At 39.0% G+C, this 19,990-nt stretch overlaps 1 protein-coding gene across 1 annotated transcript in view; it reads left to right on the plus strand.

Moving 5' to 3' along the window:
- Window positions 1-1,025: 1,025 nt before the first annotated feature.
- Window positions 1,026-19,990, plus strand: part of LOC149158961 (F-box protein At4g00755-like) — a 48,544-nt gene continuing 29,579 nt past the window's right edge. The window contains exon 1 of the mRNA XM_089436381.1: window positions 1,026-1,317. Coding sequence (XP_089292507.1) covers window positions 1,158-1,317 — 160 coding nt within the window. The 5' untranslated portion in view covers window positions 1,026-1,157. The remainder of the gene's footprint in view (window positions 1,318-19,990) is intronic.

Here is a 19,990-nt window from a genome sequence, read left to right on the forward strand (position 1 = left end):
AGGTCTGTGATAGTACTGGTAGGTCTCTTCCTGTCTTTGTGCTTGAATTAGCCATTCACCCCTAAGTTTGCCTCTTTTGAAAGCTAATCCACAGTTTTGGCTCCCTGTAAATATGAATACATGTAATCTGATCAAATTGTGATTTTAAAAACAATGCATCGTCCAAAATGTTCCTAAATGAATGAACATAGCATGTAGATGTGCAATTGAACCAATTGATAACAATCTTAGAATCCCCAAAGCTCTTTAAGTGTCTACAGTTGTGGTTTAGTGCAAAATATAATAGATGACGAAGCGAAATTAATCACTCATTTATAATATTTTTATGATTTAATTTTTTTTTTCAATTAAAAAATAAATTTAATTAAAAAAGTGATGAATACATGGGAGACTTCCAAACGCCAAAACTCTAGAGGCCGAAGTTGGTGATGGGACTTGCATTCTAATCAGACTTCCATTTTAGGAAAAACTCACAATCTTAAAAATTAATATGTATGAAGAGCTCTGTTAAAATATTATAAATTAAAACAAAATTAAACATATAAAATTTTTCACTGTTTTTTTCCTTGAAAGATATTCCGGTCATATTTTGATAAAATCAGGGAAAAATGTTTGTAAATCCAAATTACACCTATCAAACATAAAGATTTGGGTGCATCAGAAGTTTTTGATGGTATTGAATCTATTTCTGCCATCAAAATAAAATACATGGTTCAAACACTGCTACTGCAAAATTTTTGGAATTTTTTTTTACCATAATTCCGCCCATTTTAAACATCTAACCAATTCCTCCACTAAGTGGTAACTTGGTAACTTTAAAAAAGTGTGTTGAGTGACCGTATAGAAGCGTCAATAGCGCTGAGTTCCCAGTTTTAGAGGACCAAAATAGGGAGAGTCAATATAAAATTGCCACGTAACTGGCGGAAGTAAAAGTAAATTTTTTTAGGTAAACCTGACCTGCGTTGGTTGATACGGATATATTATAGTTTAATTTGAAAATGTTTGAAGAAAAATTTCGTTCATATCCATATCCAGACACTATATAACGGAAGGAGATAGGTACCCCAAAAACAGAGACGCCATTTTGAAGCACCGAACCGACATTTTACTCTATTTATGTTATCTTTGTTGTACTGTGACTGTGGTTGTTCTTGGCTATGGAGATTGCAGGGGGCTCTTCCTCAGCCATGGAAGAAGATAGCCCAAGCTTGATAGACCGCCTGGACTTGGGCGCGGCAGGCCAAATATTCAATTACCTGGATGATCCCATGGATCTTGCTCGCCTGGCTGCAGTTTCCCGTTCCTGTCACCGAATTGGTTAGTATTCTACATTTGTCTCCGCTTCTATAGGTTTCCATTCATTAACTCATTGCTCTTGTCCATGCTGGGCTAGCTTTGAATAGCTCCCTCTCTGGTTTTCTGAGGTTTGCATGGCGGCTGGTTGTATAATTACAAAATTGCAGTTGATATTCGTGGGAATCGCTTCTTTTTTTATTTTGTTGCAGATCAGTTTCGGGTTAAATATATTCTAATGCATGGCACTCTGTTAGAGTTTGGGATAAGGGGAAATTTACTGAAGATTTAATTAAATTATGCATTCTCGAATGTTTCTCAAGCTGTCTTGAATGTCGTATGTTTGGGTTTTTTCTTTTAATGATTTCCTGGTAATGGGTTTATACGTGGAAATCCCTGCTACTTTTATTTTGTTGGAGATAGTTATATTCTAATGCATAGCATTCTGTTAGAGTTTATGATGAAGGGAAATTTACTGGAGCTTTGATTAAATTATGCACTCTCTAAGAGCGTTTCTCAAGCTTTCTGGAACGTCTTATGTTTAAGATTTTTGTTTTAATGATTTCCTGGTAATGGGTTTTGCAAATTGGTCCTACGAAATGAAATCTTAAGCCATGTTTTAAATAGTTGTTTGATAGAACTTGTCTGCATGACGGTGTATTGGTTTTAAGGTTGATCGGATGGTTAGCCGTCGACAAGGGTTCCATGCTTGCGTTGTTCTTGCCCACTAGTATTGGCCCATCATTATTGCATGAGTTCCAAAGGATGGACTGTGTGCAAGTCCCTTGTCATTTTAGTGGAATGGATACTGCTCGGACTTGGCACCATAGTCTGTTCTGTGCAGTGAAGCTCCCTATACATGCTTGTTTGTCAAAGCTTTTTGGAAAAAAGGGCTTATTTCCATGATAGTCCCTTTTTTTGTTTTCTAAATGGGAACCTCTGTGTTTACGGATGATAAACCCCCCAACTCTTCCGCACTTGCAAAGAATGGGTTGCTGGTAACTTTGCCAACGGTTATTGCAATTATCTGCTTCAAGGCCTAAACAATACAATCATTAATTGGCAGAAGGTCCAAGGTTAATATGCATATCCAGCACATCCCTTGCAGGGGAGGAGCATTCCCATGAGGATTGCCAGAACAACTGCTCCAAGTTGCCACTAGACCACAGCCTGATGTGCATTATTATCCTTTTGCACAAAGTTCAGCAGATTAAGGACTGTGCTTTTTGTTACACATTATATTGCTCTAAATTTCAACTTCTTGTTAGGAGAAGTGTGTCCCTTGTTTGAAATTTGGTTCTTCCTCGCTAGTCTCCCTTATCCCCTTGATTATGCGTATTGTGTTTTCTTAAAATATTTATGAATGGGACAGTCAATACTGCATTACATTCTGGCATTCTCACATAATTTTGGGTTTTTAGCTATAAACAGAGCAAAGTTTAAATGTTTTAGGAGTCTTTTAGAATTATTAGCGAAACAGAATTTTAAATATTTTTGGAGTCTTGTGCATTTTATTTCTGTTTTCAGAATATACAGAAACCTTAATGCCCTTGTTTGAAAAATCCAGAATGCCTCATTTTTTGGATCATTGATTCAGATTGACATTCTTGATTTCCACAGTAGACAAAAGAGGTTCGTTGTTATGTGCTGATGACACTTTAGAATGTAAATGCTTTGCAAAGATGACTAGTTCTTGCCTTTGAGATTGTGCGAAAGGATGGATTTTTTAAACTTGTTGTAAGCAATTTGGCTGAATAAGAAACTTGGCTCCCTGTTACAAAACTTAAAGATGTTCTACTAATGGTATAAATGATTGGCAAATACAGCTACCAAATCTGATGCCAAAGATGTCTTATTAAGGGTATTAATGTTGGAAAATTTGACTACAGCTGCTGGAAGTGATTTCTTGTTTCTTACACGTGGACCTGATTTTACTTTTTTAGGATTGTAGTTTAAGGTGTTCTGAGAACTTCAAAAGAGGATTGAGTTTCTGTTACATAATTGGGCCATAGGTCAAGTTGTAGCTGTGAAGTTCATTTGTTCTTCTATCAGCAGTGTTTGCATTTGGTGAAAGTGGAACCATTCAATGTATATGAAATAAAAACAATGGAATGAGATAGGATCTATGCTTCGAAAGATAAGCATTTGATTGTTTAGGGTGTTTGTAGGGTGATTGCCATGGTGCTATTTCTACTATTATTACTATAATCCTTTTGTATTTGCTTGCAATTGCTGTTAGTTTTTACCTGGACTTCTTGGCCATTATTCAGCTCCAGCACACACAGCAGAGATACTATGTGATACACTCATCAAATCCAGCGCAGTAAGGGCAGTTTTGATGAGAGTTCATGAGAGTAGTTTTGTTGATAGCAGCATGGTACAAGGTGCATGAGAGTAGTTATGTAGACAGTATCATAGTATGTGAAAATTTCAAGCCCAAGCCCTAGGTGACTAACATCTTTGTGACCTGAATCTAACAAGTTGATCGCTGAATTTAATTAATGCTAAAATTAAATTTCTGACCATAACATCGATCACCCAATAGTGAAAAACTAAGTTGCACGATAGGGAAACAGGTATGAGTTTTCAAAATGGGTACGGGTGCAAAATGTGACCCCCCCAAATTTTGGAAATGGGAAAATGATACAGGGAAACAGATACGAGTTTCCGAAATGGGTACGGGTACGAAATGTGACCCCCCAAATTTTGGAAATGGGGAAATGCAATATATATATATATATATATATATATATATATATTAGGACATTTAAGAAATATGTGCAATCATAAAGAATACATGGTACATTATAATTTATTACATTACGATTAAATTGTCCAATGGCAATGCATAAACTATAAGTCTCTAAATTTACATCACATTTACTCATGAATGATCACATAATGAAAATAACAATATCCAAAATCAGCCATGAGAAATTTCTAATTTCTTGTCTCGTGCTTGATTGGGAGTCTCCCACTGCATAGTCGAACGGCCTTAGTGCTCTTGATTAAATACAAGTTCCATACCCTAGTACCCTAGGTGCTCGTGCTCTTGATTTTATTGGGAGTCTCCCCTGCATAGAGGGCTTGGTTCTCTTGATTAAATACGAGTTCTATATCCCTAGTACATGACAAAATCCAATAGAAACGTTGCAATCACCCCAATCTCTGGATTTTGAGTGAGATCTAAAATTCCACTTTCTCCATATGAAATCTATTGAGGGCGAAACCACTTTCAAACATCTAAGTCATTTCATGGTAATGTTAAAATTTAAGTAAAACTGACATTTCATTTTCATTTTTTTACTTTAAGAATTTAACATTACCATGAACTATATATCAACACTAGGGCCATAGGCTTACATTAGGCTGCCCCACTCAAAATTTTGTTTCCAATCTTCAATAGCTTCCTCCATCACTCCCGAATTGGCAGGGCGTGAAAAAAAAAACTGAAAAAAAATCTCATCGCTGAAATGTGGCTGTATGACCTGGAAACTCATTTCAGGCCGTACTGGGCCACGTTTTCCTCATGTGAAACATGGCAGTATGGCCTGAAACGCGTTTCCAGGCCATACCAATTGTGTTTCCGTACTGTTTCTGCCCAGAAACGGGCTCAGGCCCAGTGTTTCCTGCAACATAGGTTAAAAATTAAATAGTGGAATCCTAACAATTAAGTTCACAAATACACATGTAATATGAGAAACCTCCACAAGCTGCCCAAAAGACAGCACTGCATGGATATGAAGAAAACGTCCCAAACTTGAGTGGAACAACTGCGAGTAGTACATCATGATGTACGGACTGCATACATCTCCCTACATACTTTATGGAACATATGCACGATTTGTTCATATGACTGTACAGATCAGTACAAACACATCCAGATGATCATATGAACTTCTGTTCAACTCTCCAGACCTATTCTGCATGCTTTACAGGATTGTGGGCTGCTCATAAATGCCTCTTTCCTGGCTGCCTGCAGTATATTTTTAAGATTCCTCCTAGTTTAAGTCATGCGTGAGGCACAATTTCAAACTCAACTGCTAAATACAAGACACTTTTTTGCTAAAGTGAATGACAAAATAGAATTACTTTGCCAAAAATAGTATTACATTTTGAAAATATTTTTATCTACTACTTGCACATTCACACTGAACTTGTGCAGAAGTTCCTATCTGAGCTATAATTCTCAACATAGAAGTAATTCCAGTTTTACCATTTTTTTATTTATAATTTTCCGAATTTGCTTGTTTAAGTTTAGCTTTTCTTGAATTATCTTAAGTGCAGACCACCAAAGAGGAGGTGATGCATTCCTTTATGCATTACTCTCCTGATGGACGCTATTTTAGGAATTCACTCATGCAGGACTGGGTGTACTATTCTAAGAAGCTTTTCACACACAAGCTGGGCACACTTCTGGGAGACTAGGGTTAGGTTTTAGGCACATTGCTTGGTATATATACATGTATTATAACGCTAGCTATCTGTATCTATAGAAAAACAAGAAGGGTCTTCCATTGATATTTTGAGAGTTTTGATTGGAGCTAGATCCATTGTATTTCCTGTTTTTTGGTTAATAGAATAGAGATATGATTGAGAGTTCAGATCTGTAATTGCTATTCAAATTTCCAGAGATTTTGTGCATACAAATTTTGTTTTCTGAACTTATGTTTTGAGATGGGTTTCAGTTTCCATTCCCATCAGCTTAGGGTTTCATTTTTGAGTGATAAGCTGTTTACCATCAAATTTATCATGGTATTAGAGTGGCAGATCTGAAATTCTCCAGGGTTCCATGAGTGGATAGGGCTGTTATCTGTGAGAGGGAGTTGTTGAAAGGTTTTAGTTGGTGATGCTCAAAAGTTAATGATTGAAGCAATCTGGACCTGAGCTGTGTTTGCATGGATGCCTAGCCTAAAGGTTTTAGAGAGTATGATCAGTTATAAAGCACTGCAAAGTTCACTCCCTGGAAGTGCAGAGTCCAGACTTCAGATCTTGTTGGCTTTGGTGTTTTGTTGAGGGAAAGGTTACAGTCCTTACCAATCCCTCATTGTTGGCCAAACACAACAAAAAGGTGGTTAGTTTTGAGAATCATCCTTGATTCTGTGAAGGACCATTTAATCCCTCACATTGTCTAGAAAGAAGTCAGCTTGGGGTATGTATGAAGCCTTGATGGCTTTGTATCAAGGTGAATTCTTCTTTCAAAATGATGCCAAAGAAAAAGCTTGCTAGTGATTTTCAGTTGATGCAGTGGAAGAGGGTCAAGTGTTTATACAAGACACAAAGGCAGTTTGTTGAAACCAAAAAGAATCACTGAATCAGACCAAAAGGTTTTTCTTCAAGTGCCAATTTGGCGCTAGAAAAAATGAATAATGGAACCTTTTTCATATTACTTCCAATACCTATGTTCCCTGATTTCTCTCGTAATTAATGTGAACAACTATGAGAGAAACAGTAAAAGAAGCAGCTGAAACATTCACTTTTTACATAAACAACTTTAAAGACCAAAACAAGGATAAGGAGGAACCTTGAGCAAACAATGTGCAAGCAACTAAAGGGAAGTTCTTTTGCAAAGGCAAATAAAAAGGAAAGTAAGTCTAGTGTGTGTTGTCCCCAGAAATTCCTTGGATAAAAGTGATGCAAAGTGTCTGCATAACTTGCAAGGAATCCGTGCTGTCACCTGACCACATTCCTCACTTTTTATTGGTTCGCGCCAACTCTATGGGTGTCCCTTGTCAGATCAGATCAAATTACATTTCTTTATTTAAGGAAAACAAATCCAAATCTAACATTGTTCTTGCTGATTTTATGTTCCTAGGGCTGAAATTTTACATCAATCTTGAAAACCAGTTAGAAAAGCATGCAGATCTGTAAGTCAATATTGCAGGTGAAAACCAGTGAGATAAATGATGCTGTTTGAATGTCATTGGTCTGAAGATACACTGCGACTGACTTTGAAACAAAGGGAAACAATGATAGACTAGATTTTCCAACATATGGACATTAACAATTGGAAATAAGATGCATCAGCAATGTCATATTAATCACAATCAAGGCAAAATATCTTTGAGACCTTTAGGAGGGTCATATGTAGTATTCTCCATGATCAGATTTGATATATTGCTAAAGGATTTGTCCATGTAGCAATAGACAATTGCAGCACAAATTTGCATATGTGAGTCATAAGTTACAACTTGAGTGGGCCTAAAGGGCAGAGTTACTGACAAAGAATGAAACTGAAAAGTGGAGCAGAGATTTGCTCTTCTCAGTATTATAAATCACTTAAATAAGATTACATTGGAAATATCACTAATAAATGACTCGAGTTGAACTTGACTAAACTGGACTTAACTGAAACTAAACTGGGACACTTGGAGGGACGGTTTTGTCACCTAACAGGTGGTTGGAATTAGATTCCCCAACACTCCCCCTTAATTACAACCACATAAAAAATTCAATTAAGAAACCTGCTGGTCTTTGTCTCAGCTAGGTTTACAATTTAAAATTTGACTTCAACTTTTCTTCTTCTCTTTTTCCAAATCCTATAGCCTCTAAATTGTTTAAGCATTTTCTTCTTGTCGTATCCGTCAAACCTCGGATTCTTCATTTGTTGGTGCAGGTCTTCCATTTTTCCAGGTTGTCTAAGCATATCCTAAACTTCTTCAAAAAATGAGTTGTATGTGGGCTGCTGCCACATATTATCTTTTGTAGTGTTTTTTTCATCATCAATCTGCTGCAACATAAGATTATAATAAAATAATATTTCTTCAGGACTCCAATACCTAAAAATTTCATTAATTTGTTCTTCATCGATGTTGTCTTCAACATTCATTTCTGCACCTTCTATGCAAACTTCATCAAGGCATGGTGTTGCAAGCCATGCTTCAAGGAAATTTAACTGTTCTTCAAAATCATTCTGTGTACCTGCACATTTGAAATCAATGGTAAGTTTAAAAACATCTACAGAACCACATTGGCTCTGTTCTTTCTGCTCTGCAATGAGAGCTTTTTCTTGTTGTACTTCCAGTTGTTGCACTTCCAGCTCTGCTTTTGCTTCTGTCTCTGTTTTCTCTTTCTGTGCTTCCTTCTTTGCCTCTTCCTTTGTTTTTGTCTCTCTTTCTTCGACTTCTTTACTAACTTGTGCTGCTGCAAATAGGTTGTCTTCCAATGTCTCACCAAATAGCATCATGTCAATATGATGTTTTTGTTGCATCACTTGCAACCATTCATCATCAACCGACACGATGGAGCGTTAATCATAGAACGATGTAAGGAAAGCTCGATTAACGCGTTTTCTCTTCTGACTACTCAATGTTAATGGTGTTACTTTCGCTTTCGCCTTGCTGTAGTTGGCTTCTTGGTTTTCTTGCTGCTTCTTCGCAGACTTTTTCAAACTTCTGCTGCTCTTTCCAAGAGGCTTACGCTATCTCTTCAATCACGTTGCTGCTCTCTCAAAGAGGCTTATGCTTTCTCTTCACTCACGTTGCTGCTCTCTCAGGGAGTCTTATGCAAACTCATCTCTCTATGTTGCTCTCAAGGAGTCTTACACAGGCTAAAGCTCTGATACCATGAAAAAAAATTGAAGAGAACAAAATATGGACTATAGGACTTGCTTCTTTGCAGTATTATAAATCACTTAAATAAGATTACATTGGGAACATCACTAATAAATGACTCGAGTGAAACTCGACTAAATTGGACTTAACTGAAACTAAACTGGGACACTTGGAGAGATGGTTTTGACACCTAACAGGTAGTTGGAATTAGATTCTCCAACAATTACAACATGTGTTTCCTCCCAAGAGGTCACAAGTTTGGTCAGGAAATCCCAGGGCTTAACTGAAACTAAACTGGGACACTTGGAGGGATGTTTTTGACACCTAAAAGGTAGTTGGAATTAGATTCTCCAACAATTACAACATGTGTTTCCTCCCAAGAGGTCACAAGTTTGGTCAGGAAATCCCAGGGCTCAACCCTAGATAGGCTATGGAAACTACCAAGCTGGAGTAAGGTAGGGGTATAGGGACTTTTTGGTGGAGTGGTGAAATGTGTTGAGATTGGAAAGAACAACAATGGTGAAAGCACTTTGTTGGGCCAATAGTGACATTGAGAGACAAAAGCTAGGGGAGCAAATGGGATTAGATAGCCCAATAGCCCTAGCTCTAAATGATGGATACTAAATGTTGTGGATATCGATTCACATAGTGTTGTAGCTAACACGTTAAGTATCTCGCTTATTGAGTATGTTTTCAAGAATGAAACTCAGGAATTGATAGGGGCCTACACAAGTGGTGGAACATGTGGTTTAATTCGATGCAAAGTGAAGAACCTTACCAAGGTTTGACATGTTGTTAATCCTCTCGAAAAAGGAGGAGTGCTTTCAGGAATGTAGACATAGGTGGTGCATGGTTATCGTCGGCTTGTGGTGTAAGATTTTGGGTTAAGTCTTGCAATGAGCGTAACCTTACTATTTAGTTGCCAACATTAAATTTGGAACCTTGAACAATTGTGGTGATAAGTTTGAGGAATGTGAGGATGACGTAAGTCATCATGCCCCTTATGCTGTAGGCAACATATGTGCTATAATAACTAAGACAAAGGGTTGAGATCACATGAGGGCAAGCTAACTGCAAAAACATAACCACAGTTAGGATTATAGGTTGCAACATGCTTCCATGAAGTTTGAATTGCTAGTAATCATTGGTCAACCATACAATGGTGAATCCATTCTTAGGCTTTTGTACACATCGCTCATCACATTATGGGAGTTTACCATGCACCATGTTGTTACCTTAACCACAATGAGGGGGATGCTAAAGGCTGGGTTAGTGACTGGAATGAATTCATGGAAGGTGCAGTTGGATCACCTCCTTTGTTAGGGAGAGCTATGCTTTTTGGGCATCTTCGTTGAACATTGCATCTGAAAGGAAGCACATGTAAGCCAAGCTTGTTGACGGAAGTATTCTTTTGGGTCTCGAAAGTGAAGTTAGAACATGATCTTTTTTTTATCCTAGGTCGGAACAAGTTTATTGAACTCTATATCCCATTTGCCTCTCCATGTTGCCACCAAAGCAAGGACATGGAGTGGCAAAAAAAGATTAGGGTTTATCTTTTGCTATTTTGGATATATCGAGGTCTCCATCCTAGAGAGGCTTGCACAATGGGATATTAACTTATTTGCTATATTCGTTCTTCCAATATATTGGTGTTGGGGCAAGCCTCCATCCCTAGGAGGCTTGCATGATGGGGCTATTATCTTAGCAATAAAGCGTTCCCTTGATAATCACATCGTTGTGCCTGGGCTACAAAGGCTCTCAATCACATGAATAGTTAAATGTGCTCATCAACACCTAACTTGGCGATATGGATTATCCAAGACACATTAGTGTGGTGCACTTTTCATGTTTGTTCGAATCAAGGTTTGGAATTGAACATGTCCTCAGGAGGATAGATGTGGCGATTTAGGTGAGATTGAATTCAAATCCAACTTTTTATTCATTTTTGGATTTGGGTTGTTTGTGGTTTGATGGTTATCCACCATTGATTCTCTTTTCTCAAGAAGAAATACATCCCTTATTAGTGTATTGATGGATACCTTTGGGGCATAGGTTGAAGTTCAACCTAGATTTGGATTTGGGTTGTTTGTGGTTTGATGGTTTATCCACCATGGATCCTCTTTTCTTCAAGAAGAAATACATCCCTTATTAGTGTATTGATGGATATCTTTGGGGCAGAGGTTGAAGTTCAACCTAGATGTGGAAAATTGAGCACCTATCAATGCATCTTCATAGGCCAAGAACTATAGGATCACCCTTTTCATTCTAGGTGGGCAGGAGGAAATTCTTCAAGTCATAATCTTATTAAGGCAGGAAAATTGAAAATTTGAAATTCAAATTTGCCTCCAAGTGTCAAGGTTGGCTTCAACTCCATAAGGACAAATCGTCATATATATACAGGCATCCTCCATCCTCATCTAGATCATCCAAGGAGTAATCACATGAAGATATATCCTTCTGAAATATGTGCAGGACTGAGGCAGCAGGTTGAATGCTGGAAGAAGGGTCTTTTGGCATCTCTTGAGATGGTTTCTGTTGCAGGCTATTCTGTTGAGGAGGCTGCACATTTCAGAGGTGAGTAAGGCTGGTTCTGTGGATAGTTAGTAGTGTATTTGTTTTCCGTTCTGGGCTGGAGGGATTCTGTGTATTACATAAATGAGTGAGACCTTGTTTGGAGGGCCGAGAGACTTAATGAAGGCCTACTATCCTAGCCGCAGCCACACAGAGATCAGTGCAGGTCATTGGAGGATGATTTCCCTTTGAAGTCAGGCTCATACCTCTTGTTGTAGCATGACCGCAGGCTGTATGATGCCTTGAAGAAGATCCCAAGGTTAACCTGTGTGTGGAGAGGTCTAGACTGGACAGCGAAGAGAGGCAGCTAGTCTGGAAGGTATCCACAGTTCTTGGAGCAGTAATTAGGGCTCTCTTTCAATGATCTCAGCCCTGTCAAGGCATTTTGTGCCTCATTATTCGGTCCTTCAGAAATGCTATTCAGCTTCTGTCATTATGGAAGTTATTAAGTTCAAGTCTTCAAACATGATTACCCATTCCTGTAGCCTAATTGCAGAAATCTTGTCCTAAGATCAGAAAAGTGCTCCTATTCAATACGGTTTTAAGGTCTAATACCTCAGCTGTAAATTCGTCTTTGATCTGCTATAATTAACTTGTCATTAATAAGGTATATTGTGTGATGACTGAGTCTCTGTATGCATGGGTTCAGACAAGTAATATTTTTTATTATGTTGACCTCAGATAATGTTACAGGATTGTATTCTTTCTACAGTATAATGATGGATGGCATCATTGCTTCAGATCAAATATATGGGATCTTACTATAAGACAGTATATATATATTTGATGGCTGATCTTGACATCACTGCATAGTATATCTCTGCACTACATGTATGATGGTCTCGTAGTATCATCTTAAGGCATCACAATCGTATGGCATCGTTCTGGAGTGTTATGGCATTCAAATTTTTTCCTTATCTCTCAGGGTATGATATCTGGGCACAATTTGCAGTCACCTATCGTATGGTTTTCAATATGATTGCTTCAACAATCTATGCTTTTATATAGGATCACAGTTCATCTCCATTTACAATGTATGGCATCACAAAATTATATGGCATGATTTCGCCACAGTTCAACATTATGTATGGTCTTTCACAGCACAGTATTATTTATGCTCATGACCTCACACAGTACAATGTATGAGCAGTATTGATCTTGACACTATAACAGTATTAGTTTCATGGTTGTATGGCATCGTTACAGTCCTAAAGCAGTAATGGTATTTGTATGTTGCAGCCCTAATAGCAAGCATTGATGATAGCATTGATGATGAAGCTTGATCATAAACAAAGTTGTGAACAAGCTTTTGATATCCATATCTTATACTTTGCATCTCAGCTGAACAAATGATCTGATAGAAGAAGAATTTTGGGATTAAGAATTCCACGTCATAAAGAAGTCAGAAACATTAGACTCCCTATCAAAGTAGGGCTTGGATCCTTGTTGTTCATTATTGAGGAATTCACTCTATTTGATCCACTAATCCTGGTCCATGTTTATCTTTGAAGCAGGCATCACAAGGTACGTGTTTTGAAGTCTGTGAATTTTTAGTCATGAGACTGTTGTGATCACGTCAAGGCAGTGTCACAATAAGCCCAAATCTGGAGCCACCTTTGAATCCCGAGCTAACTTCATTGTGTTATAATGTGATTAAAGCTTCATGGCATGACCCTCATAGAAGAATCAAATCTGAAATCAACTTTGCATAGAACCTGGAAGTTTGGTTCAAAGACTTTCCTCTAGCATAGTTTGTAGCAGCCTATCAGTAAATATATATGCATCTCTTCATTATTCTTAAGTACAGAAGAGATCAAATTTGTATTGTTGCCCTGTTGTGATCTCAGTAGAATAAAATCTCCAGCTTGTCATCTCAAGTCAATGCATTTCCTAAGTAATAGTATACATGACCTGGAAGATATTGTTGAAAGTAACCCTGCTTGTAACAATTACATGGAATGCCTTCATCATCTCCATGATTCAATCCATCAGCTATCAAAGAGAGGATAATTGACGCCTGCATACTTTGTTCTTATATGAACCAGCTAAAGCAGTACCTTCGACCTTTGCATCTTGGATGAGGGGAGAAGTACCTTAGGAGTCTTCTTTCTTGAAGAACAAGAACTTGGCATCCCATTACGGGCCTGTGACCATGAAGTACAGAAGCAGCAAGATTTCCAGTCATAAATGGGGATGTGCACTTTACTCAATCCTTGATAAACCCTTAACATCTGGTGGGTGAATCTATATCCGAATCTCTGAAGGAATTCAAAGAAAAAAAAGGGTTGGGTCAATTAAGAAATATTTTTCTGTCGATATTGTTCAAGCCCTCTCCATTACTTTTACAGGCTTGACCAAGAAAAGATGATTGCAGTAATCTTGTTCTTTCTTTATAATTAAATCGGAGCCGTATTTGATGACAGACTTTCTTTTATTTGACTTCATCAGAATCTCTTTCAAAGAGGATCAAAGGGAATAGGAGTATTTCAAAAGGTCTAGGCTGAAATGGTCAAATGGATTATATAGCTCCTCTTACCCAATGATTATGCAGATGACTTGTTGGGCTAGATCTCAATTCAAATATTCAGAACAAGCTATGATTCAGTGGGAGTTGATTTCTTCCTTAGCTATAAGGTCTGATATAATGGAGAAGTTGTTGACATGGCTGAAAGCAAAGTATGTTGAACAGTAAGATGGTATAATTCACCTTATTTCATGAATGAAAGACTGAAGTCTGGTAGATTCGTTGATGCTGAATGTATAAAGCAGTAAGCATGGTTGACTGTGAAGCCATTTGAGCACACCTTCGTTGTATATTATAGAATAGGTTTTATGGCATGATGAGCAGGTTACCTGACGGACAACGTGCACTCTGGAAAGACAAGTTTAGGCTTGTAGACTCCTTGAGTAAGAGGGAGTAAGATAAGTTAAATGTTTTCTTCATCAAGATAGGCAAGAAGCAGAGGATCGGCAAGTGCTGCCAAGATCTCTGCTGTAAAGACATCTATATGCCATTGAATGGAGCTATGAGGCTCCCATTGATCTAATCTTGATTTTCAGAAAGCAGCTTGCAACTATTCTTCATATGAAAGGGTTCTTGTCTAAAGATTGAGCTTTGGGAGCTCCCGGGGGCTTGGGGTACTTATTGAGCTATGAGCGACCATAGAGTGAGTGGTTCACCTTCTTATATGGTATGCTATGTACAGGGTGAGTCGTTCACCTTCCCCTGTGATACCCATGATGGTTGACATGTGTGTAGGGTGAGTGGTTCACCTTCCCCTGCGATTGCAAACACATGTATGTAGGGTGAGTGGTTCACCTTCCCCAGCGATTGCAAACACATGTATGTAGGGTGAGTGGTTCACCTTCCCCTACTGATGATGACATATGCATAGGATGAGTGGTTCACCTTCTCCTATGGCATATGAGCAGGATGAGTGGTTCACATTTTCATGTGGATACGCTAGTGAGAGATGCATATATGCATCTGTTGACATGTCAGTGGGATGTGGTTCATCCTTTCCCCACATGTAGGATGCTCACTCCCTACGATTAGTGGTTGACATGTTGGTGGGACGTGGTTCATCCTTTCCCCACGTGTAGGATCCTTCCTACGATTGATTGTTGTGACTTGTGTTTGTAGGATGTGGTTTATCCTTTCCCTACTCTCAGTGACTTGCATATGTAGGATGTGGTTCATCTTTTCCCTACGTGTGATTGTGATGTGTGATCATAGGATGTGGTTCGTCCTTTTGCTACGTGTGGTTGTGATGTGCGATCGTAGGATGTGGTTCGTCCTTTCCCTACGTGTGATTGTAGCATGTGGTTTGTCCTCTCCCTATGTATGGTTGTGAGCATGATGTGATACATTCTTTCCTTGCTATTGATTCTAATATCATCCTACCCATGGAGTCCGGGACCCATGGGAAGTACCTCATTTGGCCAATGAGTTGGGAAAAGTGTTTAGGGACGAAAGCATCGGGTACTCTCGTACTCCCTATGACTAGGATGCTTGGTGTTCTTCAACTTGATTTGGGATCAAGTCTGATTGAGGTTTTACCTCTGGACTGACTTTTGTCAGTGGAGAGTGGTAAGGTCTTGTGACTCACTCTCGATCAATTCTTCTTCATTATTACTTCAGTGTTTAGCAGAGCAGAGTCGAGATACATAGATGGTTCATGATGGCATGATGATCAGTGACATAGCTGTTGGTTTGACAGGTGGGATTCTCCCTAGTTGAGAGGGAGTGTTAAAATTGGCAACTAGGGCCAAATCCCACTTTGGATAACTCCTTTGAGGAAGATAATTGTGGCATTAAATTCCTCTTTTCGAGAGGACCAAAATCGACCTAAAGATCACCAAATTTGGATGAGGGAAAATATTTATTTATTTAAAAGGAAATTTTTCAAGTCATAATCTTATTAACGCAGGGAAATTGAAAATTTGAAATTCAAATTTGCCTCCAAGTGTCAAGGTCGGCTTCACCTCCATAAGGACAAATCCTCATATATATACAAGCATCCTCCAACCTCATTTAGATCATCCAAGGAGTAATCACATTAAGATATATCCTTCTGTAATATGCGCAGGACTGAGGCAATAGGTCAAAGGTTGGAAGAAGGGTCTTTTGGCATCTCTTGAGACGATTTCTGTTGCACGCTATTCTGTTGAGGAGGCCGCACATTTTAGAGGTGAGTAAGGTTGGTTATGTGGACAATTAGTAGGTTATTTGTTTTTCGTTCTGGGCTGGAGGGATTTTGTGTATTACATAAATGAGTGAGACCATGTTTGGAGGGCCGAGAGACCTAATGAGGGCCTACTATCCTAGCTGCAAGCACACAAAGATCAACTCAAGTCATTGGAGGATGATTTCCCTTTGAAGTCAGGCTCAAACCTCTTGTTGTAGCATGACTGCAGGCTGTATGATGCCTTGAAGAAGATCCCAAGGTTAACCTATGTGTGGATAAGGTCTAGACGGGACAACGAAGAGGGACAACCAGTCTGGAAGGGAACCACAGTTCTTAGAGCAGTAATTTTGGCTGATGGTGTGCCCTAACTAGAGCTCAAAGTTGCACAAAATCCTAGGATAGAAAGATAGGCCTATCTAGTCTCGCTTCAGGAAGGTGCCTAAAACAACATACCAAAATTATAGTTGGGCCATTTACTTGTTTAGAGCTGCAATACTGGAATTGGAAAATCATGTTGACTTTAAGTTATTGTACTCTCTCTCTCTCTGCTGAACATTTGATATTAATAATAAGAAGATTTGATCAAGGGCTTTCCCCATCTTGGGTTTTTTTCCCTGGCTTGAGCCATATACTCGCGTTCTCTTGTCTTGGCTTGCCTTCTACTTCTTTTGTCCATGTTCTTTCTTCAGTTACTGTCATGATAATAATCTTCCGTGTCTGCTATGGAAAATCGGGCTAATATGGATCTCTGAAGTAACTGTCCTCTGCAAGGAACATATTAATCTCAAAATTTAACAGGGACAATGGGGGGCGATGGGTGGGAAGGTGGCTTGGAGGCTCGGGTAGTGTTGGGAGAAAAGAGGTGAGGTAACATTGGGATGAGGGAGGTGGGGTACATAAGAAGGGGAAGATGGTGGAAGGAGGGGACTAGACAAAGTTGAATAGGAAGGAGGTTGGGTGGGGAGTGGTTGAGGGAGGTTGGGCCATGAGGAAAGTGATTGGGGGAATGATTGGAGGAAATAAAGGGGTAGTGAAGGGCTTTGAGATTTAGGTTGCCATGGGCTTGAGATTAATACAAAATTATAAGGTAAAGTGTGGGGGGAATCAAGGTTCCTTAGTTAGGGTTAATACTGAGCCAATAGACCAAGGAAAAGGCTGGATTGAGGATGGATGTGGTGGCCATTGTTAAGGTGTCTATGTGGATGTGTAAGGATGTCACATGGAGTTAAGGTGTAGAGAAAAAATGAAAAGGGAGGAGAAGAAAAAAGCTTGAAATTGATAGAAACCTTGTCTCTCTGAAATATTAATAAATAAACCTGTCTCTAGGTGGTGCACTACAAAATCTATTGGTGGGTCTCCTTCGTTATCGATGTCTTCATGGATATGCTTTTCCTCACCTCTATATTGATGTGCTCTTCTTGTGGAAATAATAACATGCTTAAGTGGTTGGAGTTAGGGGTGTGATGGAGTGTGGGACAATGTTGGGAGAAAGTATTTGAGGTAATATTTGAGATAAAGGATGTGGGGTAGAGAAGTTGAAGATGCGAGGAGGAGGGGAGTAGACAAAGTTGAACACGAAGGAGTTTGGTTAGGGAGGAGTCGAGAGAGCTTGGGTGTAGAGGAGGAAAGTGATTGGAGGTGGTGAGTCGAAAACAGAGGGGTGGCAATTGGCTTGCTGTTTTAGGTTGAGTCATCATGAATTGGATAGGTCAAGAATGGCGGTGATCTAAGGCTTGGCATAAGGTGAATAGATCAAGGAGAACGTTGGATTGAGGATAGTTGTAGTGGCCATGGTGGGCTAGGCAAGGGCCTACAGGGGTGTCTAAGGGGATGCGTAGCAATGTCATAGTCATGGTGTAGAGAAAAATTGGAATGAATTGAAAAAAGTAAGAATGCTCTAGAAATTCACACGGATTGAGTTTGAGATGATCTTAGTTGTTGACAAAGATCTAGTCATGGTTGTTGGTTCACCAACGAGAGATTATAAGAGAAACTTGATGGGTAGAGGGGATGACACACTTGTGAGAGCAAGTTCCTTGGCAGATCAAGCTATCCAGCTGTAAAGGTCAAGCATGGAAGAGTTCGAATCAGAAGGGATGAAGAGGCAAGAGGGAGCAGAGACTATGATTCCAGAGGAGATTTTTATTGTCGGAGAGTCAGCAGTAAGAGGGTCGAGTTTTCCTTAGTGAGGTTGTGCAGGGACTGCACAGGGAACTTCAGTGGAGGGTTTGATTTAGTTGGAGAGAGGGTTGATTCAATTGCTTGTGGCCGGGAAAAGTTCCAGAAGGCCAAGTGAGTCATTCTCAGAGGCCGAGTTAGGCAGAACGACAACATCAAAGCACAATACTTAATTCAAAAGAGTGAAGGGAACTCTACTTGAATGGTTCATGAGGCACAATACTTGCTAAGGTTTTGCAAATGGGGTAGCAAGCTAAGTGGGCTTGATTGTGGGGAAAACTGCATAGTTAAGCGTGCTTGAGCCAGAGGCAATTTAGGATGGGTGACCTCCCGGGAAGTCCTAGTTACCGGGTGCAAGCTCCGAAAGTGATGATTGGCGCTATGTGATTTATTTCACTAGTTTCAATCCCACTTCTTCACCCCTGTGAGCATCACCCAATGCAATGAGTGCTAAGTGGACTATTCAAAAATCATGAGAAATTAGTCAGTTACGACTACCTCTCATGGAAATGGTCATAGATGAATGACTTACTTAACGCAGTTGAATCCCAAAAAATGATATCTAACATCAAAGTAGTTCCAGGGGAGGTACAACTTGCCCTGTGCAGAGGTAGCGTAGCGTAGAGGTTGATGCAGGGGTGTTCGAGCAGCCAGTTTGAGCCAATTTCAGAGCTCAGATCAGTGTTGAGTGAGACAAAAATTGTCTCACTAATTTCTGGCCATATTATTTTGTTGAGGATTGCCAGTTTGACTTAAAGATTTTTGTATGTGGATGTCACTGTTGCATAATAATAACAGAACCCTCATTTGCTGCAACAGTTTTCCCACATTGGGTTTTTCAGCGAACATTTGTCCAAAATAACAATGTCAATTTTATTGTGTGTGTGCTCTATTTTCTCAATTCCAGTTTCATTTCGGCAGTGCATTTTAATTTTGGTGAAAATTGTAGTTGTGATTTTATTTGTTGTTTGTTGTAATAGCAAATGAACTACACATAATAATATTCAGATAGAAGAATAATTTCTAGTTGTGGCAGTAGTGTTGAAAATTTCACAACCATGAAGTGGCAACAAAAATACAAAATGAAAACACATGTAGAGGAGCAAGACGAATAAGAAATCATAATTGTCTCCCTTGTGGCCATGCTTGGAAGCACCCAATGCTAAACCTTTAGGGTAAAGAGTTGAGCGAAATGCAGAATAATGGTGGCCCTCATTGATTTTAGTAGTGCTTATAACTTAAGGGGCTTATGGGTTGCTCCATAACAAAATTTACAAGTCTCCGTGGCCATTTACACTATATGGATTGTAAGGGAATGGTCATAGTGTTGGACTTATGGCTAAACAATCATGAATCGAGTTCTCTTTCTATGTTGTTTCCCTAGCAAGAACGTAGTTCTCTTTTTAATTGAAGACCTTGGTCAAATTCTAGATGAATTTTGATTTAATTGTATATGTAATTTCAAAAGGGGTAGTGATTGTAGTTTGAACTCGCAAAATGGGTAAACATTTTGCAAGAAATGAATTATGTCATATTATTCCACACAACTCTATGAAAGGCCTACATATCAAGGTAAAAAAGTGGAACCCAATGTTAACATTGAATTTTTCCTGGGAAAATTCAGATGCCACCCCCATTATTGTTTGTGAACACATTTAGGATAAAGCTGGACTTCACCTTAGTCCATCTTGAATGTTCGACATCAAT

The sequence above is a fragment of the Pinus tabuliformis genome, chromosome 5_2, assembly GCF_031772625.1.
Source record: "Pinus tabuliformis cultivar Carrire ecotype Pingquan chromosome 5_2, CPIR1, whole genome shotgun sequence".
Classification (NCBI taxonomy): Eukaryota; Viridiplantae; Streptophyta; class Pinopsida; order Pinales; family Pinaceae; genus Pinus; species Pinus tabuliformis.